The sequence below is a fragment of the Microtus pennsylvanicus genome, chromosome 4 (assembly GCF_037038515.1).
Source record: "Microtus pennsylvanicus isolate mMicPen1 chromosome 4, mMicPen1.hap1, whole genome shotgun sequence".
NCBI lineage: Eukaryota > Metazoa > Chordata > Mammalia > Rodentia > Cricetidae > Microtus > Microtus pennsylvanicus.
The window spans coordinates 113,901,206-113,915,419 of record NC_134582.1 but is presented as its reverse complement, the minus strand read 5'-3'; the positions used below and the strand labels follow the sequence as shown (position 1 = coordinate 113,915,419).

General features: G+C 46.6%; 1 protein-coding gene across 3 annotated transcripts in view; it reads right to left on the bottom strand.

Moving 5' to 3' along the window:
• Positions 1 to 14,214, bottom strand: part of Edaradd (EDAR associated via death domain) — a 46,469-nt gene that overhangs the window by 21,141 nt on the left and 11,114 nt on the right. For all 3 annotated transcript variants that reach the window (XM_075970215.1, XM_075970218.1, XM_075970217.1), the window contains exons 2-4: positions 13,885 to 13,943; positions 12,772 to 12,811; positions 6,641 to 6,699 (exon numbers count right to left, since the gene is read on the bottom strand). In XM_075970215.1, the coding sequence (XP_075826330.1) occupies positions 6,641 to 6,699; positions 12,772 to 12,811; positions 13,885 to 13,943 (158 nt within the window). The remainder of the gene's footprint in view (positions 1 to 6,640; positions 6,700 to 12,771; positions 12,812 to 13,884; positions 13,944 to 14,214) is intronic.

Genomic DNA, 14,214 nt, shown 5'->3' with positions numbered 1-14,214 from the left:
GGCTTTGAACTCGTCCTGTAGCTCAGGCCAAGCTCTAACCTTTCATCCTCCTGCACCAGTTAGCCAGGATTGCAGGCCCTAACAAGGCCACAAATATTTAATCTTGACTTGGTTCAAAAAACAGTAATAAGTCAAAGCCATTGGCTTTAATATGCCATATCAAGTTAAAATAATACAATTTTCTTTTAGATGTTTATTTCTGGAGAGATTCGTTACAGAAAAAAGTTATCTCAGCCTCACGTGTGAGGGACATTGGGGAGCGTGGGTTTGCTGTGGCACCAACAGCAACCAAGGCTGACACTCCATTATTCCTAATCATCACACATAGGGACAGGACGCCTCAGAATTGACAAGGCAGATCCCTCAGAAATGTTAGTGAGATTATCACCAAAAAGGCCTGACCAGGGCATTAACCCGGATCAGTGCCAGGGAAACCAGCATAGAGCTGTGGGGGCCAGGAATGACAAGAACATCTTTCTACAGTCGTGAGAAAGCCCAGAAGGGCAAACAAGAAGACGTAGGGAGGGGAACCTGCAGAGAGGGGCCAAGTTGGGACAGAGAGGAAAACCTCAGCATATGGGCAAGGATTTGTTCCCAGTAGGGACACAATCCAGGACCAGACCCTCCAGTGGGCAGCACACAGGGCGGTGTGTGTGTGTGTGTGTGTGTGTGTGTGTGTGTGTGTGTGTACCTGTGTGTATCTGGGTGTACACAAATGCCATAGTATGAGTGTGGGTGTCAGAGGACAATGTCTGGGTTCTCTCCTTCTACCATGTGGGTGCCAGGAATTGAACTCAAGTCATCAGGGTTGGCAGCAAGTGCCGTGCCCACTGAGCCATCCTGCCATCTCAGCTCAAGTATTTTTAACATCAAAGTGTCTATTCAAAGGTAGCATCTTCAATCCGGCATGAACTGCTTGTCAACCCCAAACAACTGACGCAGGGAGATGTCAAGACCATGAGCATAGGACCAAGCAGGTGATTTCCAACCCCTTGAAATTCGGTTGCCCAGACAACTGTGTGTCAAGAGACCATTTGGGGCCGACTTAAGGAAAAGTGTGGTCTATTTGGAGTGACAGGCTACAGCAGGCGTCTCTCTTATGTGCATGCTAAGAAAATCTGCAGCTTTACCCGGCAGTGCTGGTTCCTTGTCCTATAAACTTTACACTAGGGGTAAAGTAAGAAATTGCCAAATACACCAGAGCTATCTGATTTTCCCCCAGAGAAGAAAGCTCAAGGCCCTGCCAATCTATGAAACGGATCTTGTTGGAGCTTGTAAGGATTGTTGCGTGTCCAGAATTGCAGGCAGGGGCCTGCCAGGCTGACTAATGGCAGACAGCATCTGCAGCCCTGCCGGTCCCTGACATGCCCTGTTATTACCATGCACTTAATGACTTTGGATCTGCGCATCTTCTGGTGAGCCCATTGCTCTGCCAAGACAACGAGGCTGCTGGCTAACATTCTACCCAATGCCTCACAATCCAACGCAAAGAAAAGAGCAAGCCCCGAGTGAGGGTTCCAGTCTGAAATGTCACCTCCAGGCTCACGTGTTTGAACACTTGGTCCCCAGATACTGGCACTGTTTGGGGAGGTCGTGAAATCTCTGAGGTGTGAGGCCTAGCTTGAAGGACTGAGGTTACTAAGGGCAGGCCTTTGTCGGTCTACCTCTGTTGCTGGGTCTTTGCTTTCTGGTCTACCACAATGTGAGGAACTGCCACCATGTGCTCCCACCACAAGGAAATCCACCACATCTTCCCCACCAAGATGGACTGTATCTCTGAAACTGTGAGCCCAAACTAATTCTTCCTCTCTTAAGATGCTTCTGAGGGGCTCTGAAACACAACCAGGAAGGAAACTCACAAACCCCACATTTACCGGGTGAGTTCTGGTAGCATCCACACAGGCCATACTATCAGCCCAGGGCCCCCCAATACGTCTAGGTTTATGCGCACGGTACACCAGCTGCTACCGACTGAGAAATGTCAGACCTCTGGGGGCAGCATGGGAACAGCCAAGACAATCAGGACGGCCGTCTCTAAAGAGCTCAGGTCAACTATAGGGCATTGCTAACCCTTTTGGTCATGTCTACAGAAAACAGGTGTAAAGAGCAAAGAGGTGCCACTGTCCTCTTCCTTGAGGAGGAGAGGAGGGTGACAGGACACGTGTGGTGAAAGTAGAAGGGGAAGACTGGGGTGGGGAGGTACAAAGGGGTAAGAAGGGATGGGGGAGAAGGAAGGAGGATCAGCAAAAACAAATCATGTTTTAAAATGCCTTCCTAATCCTATCATTTTGTATATTAACTAAAAAATAAACAAAATACTAATCCAAATGGCCTGCCAAACACTTAGATATGTAAATGCCCTCCAGGAAAGCTGTATGTTTTAGGGGCTTTTAGATAAGATCATAAAGTCTACCTCAACGTGGAGGTTGGCACAGTGGTCTCCCTGGCCATGGCCACTGTCACACTGTAAGAACATTTTCCTACGCAGTGGTTCCTAGGGACTTCGCTAAACATAATGTCTGTCCTGTTATAGGCCCTGTCAAAACAAAAACAAAAAAGGGGAGATGACCCACATGCCAGGAGAGAATTGTTTGCAAAAGATACTTTGAATTAGGAACTATCTAAAATATGCCGAGGACTCTAAAAACTCAACAAAAATGACACAAAGAACTAATTTAAAAATGGGCAAAAACGGGCTAGAGAAATGGCTCAATGATTAAAAGCACTGGCTGCTCTTGCAGAGAACCACAGAGTACAGCTCAGAACTGTAACTCCAGTCCAGGGACTCCTACGCTATCTTCTGGCCTTTGCGGGGACCAGGCATGCCTGTGGTACCTTTACATACATGTAGGCAATACACACATAAGATAAAAATAAATACATCAATAGATCTTAAAAACAAACAAAATCCCTAAACATTTATAAATAAAACATTCAAGTTAGCATATTAGAAAACACTCCATACACATCACCTGCCAACACAGAGATGCAAATTAAAACAACCACTATACACCTATTAGGATAGCCAAAAAAAAAAAAAAATCCAAACAGAGAGAGCACTAACTGCTGGAGGGAGTGTGGTGCAGCCGGACTTTATCGGCTTTTAGTGAGAACTCGGAGTGAAGCCGCCACTCTGGAAGTCACACTGCGCTGTCAGCTTCTTACAAAACTGAACCTCCTCACCCCGCGAGCCGGCAGGCATGTTCCTGGACACTTACACATGCCCAAACCTGCATACGGGTGCTTAGAGCTGTTTTTTCCTAAGTGCCGGAAAGTTGAGGCAGCCATCGTAACACACAAGACCCAATTCTGTAGAAACTGACATCAGCCTGGAGAAAAGGCAAAAAGTCTAGCACCACTGACTGAGGACACAGGTGGGTTTTAAAGTCCCGGATGTCCAAATCTTCCTGCCTCCTTTGTCCCAGAGTCTGGGACGCCAGAGAGCTACAGTCTCCATGCTCACTTAGCAAATTCCCCACTGCATTTTCCACCCTGGTAGTTCAGCATGCAAAGCTTCATCTCACGTATACCCACAGGTGTAAAATCCTCCCGTCTTTGATTATGGCTCAGCCATATAGCAGGCTCCCGGTAACTTTTCAAGCCAGGATAAACTGCCACCATCTAGACAAGGTGGCATCAGTGGCCAACTAGAGAAAAGAAGGGCCTCATGCCTCCTACTTATCTTTGGTTCTTTCATGAGCTCTAAACATACCCCATATTGAAAATGGATCAAAATGATTTATTTCTTCTAATCATGGTATCCTTCAGTAGGTAAATAGATTATCGGTGGTATATCCAGCTAGTAAAATATTACACAGCACCAAAAAAAAAAAAAAAGCAATGAAATGCCAACCATTAAGAGACATAGAAGCTTAAATGCATATAACTAAAGAAGTCCTAGCCGGGCGGTGGTGGCGCACGCCTTTATTATTTTTTTTTTAAACATTTTATTTATTTATTGTGTATACAATATTCTGTCTGTGTGTATGTCTGCAGGCCAGAAGAGGGCACCAGACCTCATTACGGATGGTTGTGAGCCACCATGTGGTTGCTGGGAATTGAACTCAGAACCTTTGGAAGAGCAGGCAATGCTCTTAACCACTGAGCCATCTCTCCAGCCCCTGGCGCACGCCTTTAATCCCAGAACTTGGGAGGCAGAGGCAGGCAGATCTCTGTGAGTTCGAGACCAGCCTGGTCTACAAGAGCTAGTTCCAGGACAGGCTCCAAAACCACAGAGAAACCCTGTCTCGAAAAACCAAAAAAAAAAAAAAAAAAAAAGAAGTCCTATGGTATGATCCCAACTCTGTGATATTCTGGAAACGACAAAACTATAGAAACGATGAAAAGAGATTTCCAGGGGCTGGGGGTGGGAGGGGTGAGCAGCTGAGCACGAAGCCTTTTTAGCGAAGTGAAGCTACCCTGTGTGATTCTGTCATGGCAGGTGCATGGCATTGACTATTTGGTCAAAGCCACAGAATGTGCACCACCCAGAAAAAGACTCAGTGAACACATGGCCTGTTGTTGATGATGTACCAATGTGGGCACACCAGCAGTAACATCTGTGCCACTGTGGTCGAGGATGCTGGCAACGTGGGAGGCTGAGTTCGTGGGGAAGGTGTTAGGTGGGAAATCTCCGCACCTCCAACTCGATTTTCCTGGGGACCTAAAACTACTCTGTAAACAAATGATTCAATTCTAGAAAAAGAATTGATCGTGGGTTATTTCTAAGAATGGAAAAAAAAATGCCAGAGTTAGCTAATCCACCAATCAAGTCCTCCGTTCTCAGAGTGTAGGAGACCTCAAAGTCTTCAATTCCTCTAACACTTCCTTTTCCCACTACCAAGAGAAGCCCCTTTCCTGTCTAACGGTCATCAGCAACCCAAACTCTAACACACATCTTTAGTCTACCTTAGCTGAACCTTTAGTCCTTCATCCGACAGGTTCTTTTCCAATTCTGCCTCAAAATGTAGTCTTGTTTTCAAAGGATTCCTAAGCAGAACTTGCTAGGAATCAGCTTGGTGTGCGAAGGCACAGGCTGCCTTAAAGGTATGCTTTCTGAGACACTTAATGCTCTAACTGTAGCTTAGGAGATTTGATGTGGGATTCCCCTCTGTATGCTGTGCGTATGTTTTATTACCATTGATTAAAAAAGAAGTTGCTTTGGCCTATGGCAGGGCAGAATAGAGCTAGGTGGGAAAACTAAACTGAATACAGGGAGAAAGAAGGCAGAGTCAGAGAGACGCCATGTAACTGCCAAAGAAGAAAGATGCCAGAATCTTACATCGTGGTGATACATAGATTAATAGAAGTGGGTTAATTTAAGATGTAAGAGCTAGCTAGAAATATGCCTGAGCCATCAGCCAAACAGTGTTGTAATTAATATAGTTTCTATGTGGTTATTTGGGTCTGGGCAGCTGGGAAACCAACGTACAGTCTCCTTTAATAGAGATTGAACTGTAAGCAATGTTGCTAGTGAGCACTGAGAAAGTGAGCTGATGTGGACCTGATAGGACCAGGCCCTCCCCGCCTTAGTTTCTGAGACAGGGTCTCTCACTGAACCTGGAGCTATCCCATCTGCATGCTTCTGCCTCCCAGAACTGGGACTGTGGGCACACATTTCTGTGCTTGGCTCTTTCCATGGGTGCTGGGATCTGAACTCAGGTCCTCAAACTTGCATAACAAGCACTTTACTGACCAAGTTATCTCCTCAGCTCCTGTTTTTTGATGATAAAATGTTTACTATTTTAAAGTTTAGCTTGTATGAACAAGACAAGGAAAACAGAGAAATGGCAGAGAAGTACATGCCACTCCACCGCTCACCTTTAGACACTTACCCTTGTGTTGTTCTAAGGCCGCTTGGTCGTTCTGGCCCATCTGGCAGCTCAGACCCGAAATAACCACACAGAAACTGTATTAATTAAATCACTGCTTGGCTCATCGGCTCTAGCTTCTTATTGGCTAGCTCTTACCTATTAATTTAACCTATCTCTATTAATCTGTGAATGGCCATGTGGCTGTGGCTTATCAGGTAAAGTTCCCAGCATCTGTCTCTGGTGGGTTACAGGGCTTCTCCCCAACTCTGCCCTTCTTCCCCAGCATTCAGTTTAGTTTTTCCCGCCTAGCTAAGTTCTGCCCTATCAACAGGCTAAGGCAGTTGCTTTATTTATTAGTGGTAATCACAGCATACAGAGGGGACTCCCACATCACCCTGGTGGAGCATTATTGAGCGTGTGTGCAGGTCACAGTCCGACACTTAGTGTCTCCCTACCGTCACTGGCACTCAGAGCTTCCACTAGTCCGTCTAGCCGCTCCTGGGACCCCCTGTTCCTGCCTCCCGATTGCTGGAATTAAAGGCAGGCCACCACATGCGCCTGCATTTACATGGGTGCTGGGAATCTGAACTCAGATCCCCATGCTTGCACAAGCATCTCCCAAACCAATTCTTGTCTTTTGAGAAGGGTCTCACACAGCGCAGTCTGGTCTTGAAGCCATGATCCTTGTGTCTCTGCCCTCTGGATGGAGGGATTATAGGCATGCACTGCTATACATGTCCTCATTTTTATTTTTAAAGCTCGTTCAGATCATTCCTACAAAATTTCTGGGTGTTTGAAGTAGAACAAATAGCTAATATTATTCTTACCTGATGTTGATCATCAGAATTTGGTGGACAGTTGGAAACAACTGAATCACACTCCTTGGCTGGGGGGCAAAAAAAAAAATATACAGCTTGGTAAAGAAAGTACACACTCCAGTCTAAGACCTAAAATTAAAACTCAGAATTAAGAGCTGCCTTGACATCTGGTAAAATTGGGATGGTTTTGAATGAGGACAAGTTTAGGTCCCAGCTCTCCTCTCCGGCAATGTTCTTCTCGGGGGGGATGGGGGAGGGGGATTAAGCATGGTTTTGTTGATTTTGGAGAACCAGGGTTCCTTTCCCTGCCAACAAATAGAATTATTCAAACAAGGCTATAGCCTTACCAGGGGATCCAGAGACACCTCACCCTGTAGCTCCCACAGAAGCCACCTCTCACAGCCTGTACTCTTTCAAGTGCTCCGTGTTCCTAAATGCAGCCTGGTGTGGCTCTGTACACTATGAGGTGTTCTTGTTTCCCAAGTGTAGGTGACTCTATAGCTGCACCCCTATTTCATCTGTTCAGGACCAAACACCATGTGTGTGGCCAGCCCCATCATCCTTAGGGTAGCATCCTGTCTTCATCAACAGGATATAGAGATGGCCATCAAAACTACTTCCTGATCAATGCAGTGGCCAGGCCATGGTCAAGGCCATTTGATAAGAATGAATTATCTGTTCCTGGCTAACTAACTTCACTGGTGATGGCTGCCTGGGGTGGACTTGAACTTAGCCTATGTGGCTCAATGAGGCGCTCTCTCTCTCTCTCTCTCTCTCTCTCTCTCTCTCTCTCTCTCTCTCTCTCTCTCTCTCTCTCGGTTTTTTGAGACAGGGTTTCTAAGTGTAGCTTTGGGGCCTGTCCGGGACTCTCTCTCTCTCTGTAGATCAGGTTGACCTTGAACTCACAGAGATCTGCCTGCCTCTGCCTCCCAAGTGCTGGGATTAAAAGCATGAGCCACCACTGCCTAGTGTGAGTCCTTCTTTTGTCCCAGGATGAAACTACTGTTAAGTGGCTAGAGAGGATGGTGGCAGGTTAGTCTCTGGACACACACTTGTCCCGGCAGTGAGAGCACAGTACCTTGGCTCACTGTTGCTTGGGTTCCCCTGACTAAGGGGATTCATAGTGACCTCGTGAGCCTCCTGTGCTTGGGTCTGTTCTAAACATGATCTGTGCATGCACAGCAGCAGCACAGGCATGGTGTGGCTCTTCTGGGCTGGCAGAAGGAAAGGGGCTTCCCACCCAAGGAAAACCCTGTTCGGCACCTTGGTTGATGCAATTCAGGGTAGTGACCTGCCTGCCCCTTCGTTGCTATTTGCCTTACCACTGCCTATCTTTCCCTTGACCTCTAAGGGCAATGAAGTGGTCAGGCAGGGCAGGGCTGAGGACCCTGTGCTGATCAATAAAGACAGGAGGCAGAGCACCGGGTGCTACTGTTCCCCCGGCCAGTGCTCCGGCCCTGTGCTCAGCATTGCTGCTTCCTGTACCCGGAGAGCAAATCTTGCCAATCGGGGAGTTGGAGGGCCCCACCCAGGCTACAGACAAGAGCACTCAACTGTATGGAGTCCAGACCCCCAAGAGATCCATGACTAGTCCCTGGAGGAAGGGCCGTCAAGGGTTTGTTTAATCTGAACATTCCTCACAGCAGGCCACGTGCAGGTGAAGCTGAAGTTGTAAAATGAACGTTCCAGAGGCTGGGAGAAAGTGGCTCAGCACCAGAGTGTGTTCGCCTAGCATACACAAGGGTCTGGGTTTGATCTCCAGCATCACAATAAAAAAACTGAAATGAAATGTATATTCTGGTTGCTTAAAATAACAGCAAAGTTCAAATTCCTGGGGCTTGGACTGTATCTCAACATTAAAGCAGTTCCTCCAGCATGCATGAATGCTCAGATTCATACAAAGATGAACAGGATCAGTCTGTATCACTTTTCTTCGCATTTTAAATATTTTAAAATATTTTATTTTATTTTAATTTATATGTTTATATGTAGGGGCCCTTAGAGGCCAGAAGAGGGCACTGGATCCCCTGGAGCTGGAGTTACAGGGTGTATATGGGTGCTGGGAGCCAAACTCAGGTCCTCTGGAGGAGCGGCACATATTCATAAACCCTGTGCCATCTCTCCAGCCCCTGCAGCTTAAATTTACTATGAGATTTTTTTGAATCTTATAGTAGAAGAGAGGCACTCAAAAGGTTTTTGTATGTGTGTGTGTGTGTGTGTGTGTGTGTGTGTGTGTGTGTGTATGTTTGTTTGTTTGTTTTATCAGGACTGGGTGCTGAACTAAGGTCCTCACACATACATAACAGATGATCTACCATTGAGCTTGTCTCTGGGCTCCTTTTTTGACTGTTTGGTGTCAGGGTCTTACCTAGTTGCTTGGGATAGCCTCATTCTGTAACCCAGGCAGGCTCTGAACTCCCCATCCTCCTGCCTCAGCCTTCCCAGTAACAGGCCTGTACCACCAGGACAGCCAAAGATAAAATGTTTTCTTAATTTACATGAGGGCTCTCCTCTGTGTACAGTTGCCTCCTGCCGTGAACGCTCACTCAAATACCAGAACTGTTTTGCCCAAACACATTCGCAAATGTGACAGGGAGACATATCCTCTTCAGGATGCTCAATCTAGCAGCTTCTGGGAGAAGTCAGGAGATTCGTGATGGCAATGTACTAAGCCCCTGCAATGTAGCATAACAGCTTCATCATCAACAATTGCCATGGTAACACATCTTTAAGTGTGTTCATGAGAATTTGCCTAGAAAGGTCTGAGGAGGGAAGAACAACCTTGAATGTCAGCAGCACCACCATGAACTGGGGGCCAAAATGAAAGGAGAAAGGAAGCAGGCTAAGTGCCAGAATGTCTCTCTCTCTCTCTCTCTCTCTCTCTCTCTCTCTCTGCTTCCTGACTGAAGATGTCATGTGACCAGCTTCCTCGCGTCCCTGTGAAGGAATGGACCCTGAAACTTTAAGTAAAATAAGTCCTTCCTTAAGCTGTTTTTGTTTGTTTGTTTGCTTGCTTGCTTGCTTTTTATTTGTTTTGTTTTGTTTTGTTTTTGGTCAGGGACTTGGTCTCAGTAACTAGAAAAGTAAGTAATCCATACCCCATCTCACGCTCGCCAAATACCTGCAGGGTCACAGAGGAGCTGCTGGGGAAGAAGCCCTGCAGAATGCCCCCAGAAACCCCTGAGCCTAGGGACAGGGACTGGCTCCGGTGGAAGCTATGCTTCTGTCCCTGATAAGAAGCAGGTGTGATAAACCATATGCTGACCACTGAAACTACTCTAGATTTCCACATGACTTACAGCAAAACCACATTGTTCAAAAGCCCTCGAGCTTGCTCGGCACTAAAGAAGAGCTCTAAGCCGCGCACAAACAACGTAGGGCTCTAGCGACAGGAGGGCAGAGGCTAGGAAGCTTGCCTAACCTATTTAAGAAAATGAGCCTGGAGTCCTTTCTCAACCATAGGCAAACTGTTAAAGCTAATTACCCGTGGCTCCTATATTAAATAAACTAGACAGCCCAATTCACAGGAATGCTGGAATTCTAGCTGATACTTAATAGGATTAAATTGCAGCCTAGTTTATTTTTAGGTCCACAAATTAGTCTCTAAAACTATTTTATATGGATTTTATATTCCTAAAATAACTGTTTCTAAATATTCATTTGTTTGTTTGTCTATGTACTTATTTATATATTTGTGGAGGCCCAAGGTCAATGTGAAGTGTCTTCTATCCACCTTACTGCTTTTGAGACAGGGTCTCTCTCACTGTTTCAGCAAGGTTGGCTGACCCCCAGAACTAGGTTTGCAGACCCAATCCCCACTTATATGCAGTGCTGGGGATCTGAACTCTGGTCCTCGCATTTATGCAGCAGGCACTTTGTGAACTGAGCCATCTCCCCAGCCCCTGCGGTAACTCCTTCAGTCAGCGTATAAAGTAACAGGTTACAGTGTGGCCTATTTTCAGACACAGCATCATTCTTCTTTGTTCTTATTCCCCCTCAGGCTGGCCACCTCCACTCCCCTCTCTTAAAGCACAAATTCCATGAGAAAATTATCAGAAACCTCCAATGACGGATACCTCCTCTTCAAGAAGATAAAGGAAAACACTATCAGACATTAAACCACCTCACCATTGAATTCAAATTTTAAAGCTTCTAACCAAGATTCATTTGCCTACAAAACGCTGCATTTATTTGGAGTATTTTATCCTATTCCCTGTGACATAGGACAACGGGGAGGCCTGCCGCATGGTTTCCAAGTCATGCTTCTTGTGAAGGGCTTGGGGGAAAGACGTGTAAAGCGCAGGATCTAGGAGCGACCTGACCATGTTTCTAGTGCAGGACTAGGTCACTTAGCAGCAATCTTTTCCTTTCAAAACAGGAAATCACATTCAAGGGCAAAGAAAAAAAGATCTTTAGGACATGCATCCAAAGTGTCCCCCTGGGCCAGTCTACTTAGAAGTTTTTGACCGTCCCCAAACTGATTTCTGTGGGGTTTGGGCCAGCCTTCCCTCCATCCCCGAGGGAGAAAAGGTGAATGGAATACGTGGGACTTGAAATTGGGAGGGAACATCTGGGGGAAGAAAGTGAATTAGCCAGAGGGAGCAGGGGCTGAGACTGCAGGGAGGGGACAATTAGAGTAAAGTATAGCGATACGTAGGTAAGGCAAGGCCAGGATGACGCGCATCACTCTGTATGCTAACTTTAAAATGTAACGAAACAGGCTAGAAAAGAGGAACTCTAGACGAGGGACAGTTTACCTGTGGAAAGGGTTCAGGGAAAGGCAGCTTGCTGGAAATCTCCCAAGCACAGGCATGGTTTACACTCAAGCCAGGCTTTGGCCTCCTTCCCAATCCCACAGTCCCTCCAGGAACACGCAGAAGACTGACATGTTAATGACGTCACTCTACGGGACAGGAGAGTCTGGGGCCAGGGAGGGGACAGAGCAATGCTTCGGCTGAGACCTGGACTTATCCACTGACGGCCCTGGTGGGACTCTCTCCCCCATTCCCACCACCGGGGGGCATGTCGGGAAACCCACCCGGGAAGGGGCTCCACACCTCTGCACAGAAACCAGACAGCCACGGGCCCTGCCCTCTTCATAGCTGGGATGATCTGATTGCCCCTGTGCCCTCATCTCTGGGTTGCCCACAGGGTACAAGGTCAACCTTGTGACATAACAAGCCGCATGCTGGCTTTGCAGACACGCACAGGGCCATGGAAGGCTAGGATTTGGCCACTTTTGATTCTTACCTTGTTTAAACTTGAGGCTACGGGATATAAAAGATAACTATGGGGGTGACTTTGGAGCCTGACAAGAATCCCTTGCTGCTTGTCTGGCCACAAAACACTGCTGGGTTTAATGAAATCTACTCCAAGCCTTGCCAGCCAGAGCTCAGGGCTCACTCATTCCCCATCTTCTTGATGACAGCCACGGATTCAGGACTGGCCATGTGACCCACACTGCCTGCATCCTGCATCACAGTTGTGGGGAGAACAGCATGGTGGGAAGCTGGCAGTGCTGAGACCCTCTTTCCTTCCTCAGCAGGAACAAGGGCGGCGCTGAGGACAACAGAGCCACAGGTCAAAGGCTTGAGCCAAAATCACCCCTAAATGTGTGGATCCACAGCCCCTTGAGAGCCCTGACTGAGCTAATCAGTCTTTTCTTTCCTTCTTTCTCTCTCTCTTTCTCTTATTTTTTCCTTTTTGTTTTCTTGAAGCAGAGTTTCATCCTATAGCTCAGGCTGGCCTAGAACGTATTGTGTAGCTCAGTCTGGACTTAAATTCCTACTAGTCTTCCTGGCCTGGCCTTCCAGATGCTAGGATTCTAGGCATGAGCTATGACACCCAATTCTTCCCCTCCTTCTTAAACACATTTGAGTCAGTTCAGATACTTGAACACAGAACCCGGCTAGCTTTATTTCATGCCTGGTCAAACACAGTTTATGATCTGGTGTAAAATGATGGGCACCTTTTAATAAGGAAACTCATTTCTGAGGACAATTGTGTAGCTGGTCTCTAGCCAAGTTATTGGTCTCTTTCTCTTTTACCATCTTCAGTAAGGAGAACTGGGTTCTGAGTGGTGCTTTGTTCCAGAGCCCCAATTAGTCACAAGCCGAAGCCCTTACACCAACTGCTCTTACCTTTAGGGAGGCCGGTGTCTTGAATGGGATACTTGTCTGACTGCAGAAACGGACAAAAGGAGAGAGTTGTTTTTAAATGTCAATTCTGAGATCAAAGTGAGACGAGAGCTTTGTGTTGGGTTTCAGTTTAAAACCTCAGGAGCAGGCTGGGGTATAGCTAGCTCATCGGCAAAGTGCTTGCCTACCATGCAGAAGGCCCCAGGTTCCATCCCCAGGGTTGCAATATAAAGTAAAATTAAACCTTCCAGGTCTTTAGCCTCAGGCTTATCAGCAGGCCTGACTCACTGCTTTTCTTCTGAGCTGATAGGAACGAAATCAGAGTCGACAGGTTAATGTTGGAACTTGAAACAGAACAACCCCCTCTTAACTTCCTTGGCTCTGACCGCTAAACCACACTTCCTCCCTCTGGGCTGGGCTGTTTTCCCTCTCGACTTCCTGCAGCCTTATGCTCAGATTTTGTCTCTGTGCATTCTGGGAGTGCACACTTCTCCTCGTCATTTCTGTGACAGTTGTTTGGGTCAACATGTACATGTTCCAGGCAATAGTCACTCTTGTAGGATTCTGTCCTGGGCTTGATTCCTGGGACAGGACTCCATGTCAGATATTTCGAATGTTAAAAGAAGGCTAACTAAAAATAGACAAAAGTTAAAAGTTAACACCCAGCAAAGACCTAGGAACATCTAAGAAGGTCTCTTTAATATGCATGAAGCAGGAAGAGGACCTATTGCCACTTTGTTGCTGTTTCAGAGAAGGTCTCATGTAGCCCAGAAGCTTGCTATATAGCTGAAGGTGACTTTAAAGTCCCGATCCTCCTGCCTCCACCTACAGAGTACCAAGATTACAAGTGTGTACCCCCTTACTCGGTTTATGTGGTACTGGGGATCAAACCCAGGGCTTCATGTATGCTGAGCAGGCACTCTATCCACTGAGCCACATGCCCAGCTCAGGATCTAACACTGTTTTTAGTCTGAGGATGATCACACCACAGAGGATACCAAGAGAAAGAAGTGTATCTTTGGAAAACCTTGCTTTGGGGTTTCTGGGATTTCCTGGAAATGCTTGGTGACTACAGTGTGCCATATAAGAAGAGTCCAAATAAAACGTGCCACCTACCATGGCGAAAGATAAAGTGCTGGGGTCTGTGTCCTCCACTGGCTCCTTGGCCATGTGATCTGGGGAGATACAAAGAGACAGGGCTGTCTTTGAGACAAAAGCACAGATAAGGCCTCCCCTGTCATCTTCACATCTGAATAGGCTTTCTTTTCCAGGCAATATAAATGTACCTCAACTCTTCCTGCGACCCAAAGACTACTGCATGTTACTTCAAGGAAGAGAGCAAAGGAGAGAAACAGAAAAACAAAACCATAATACTCAGGACTTCAAACAAACACAAGTTATACTTCAAATACTGGAAGTTATAATCGATCACAAATTATACAAACA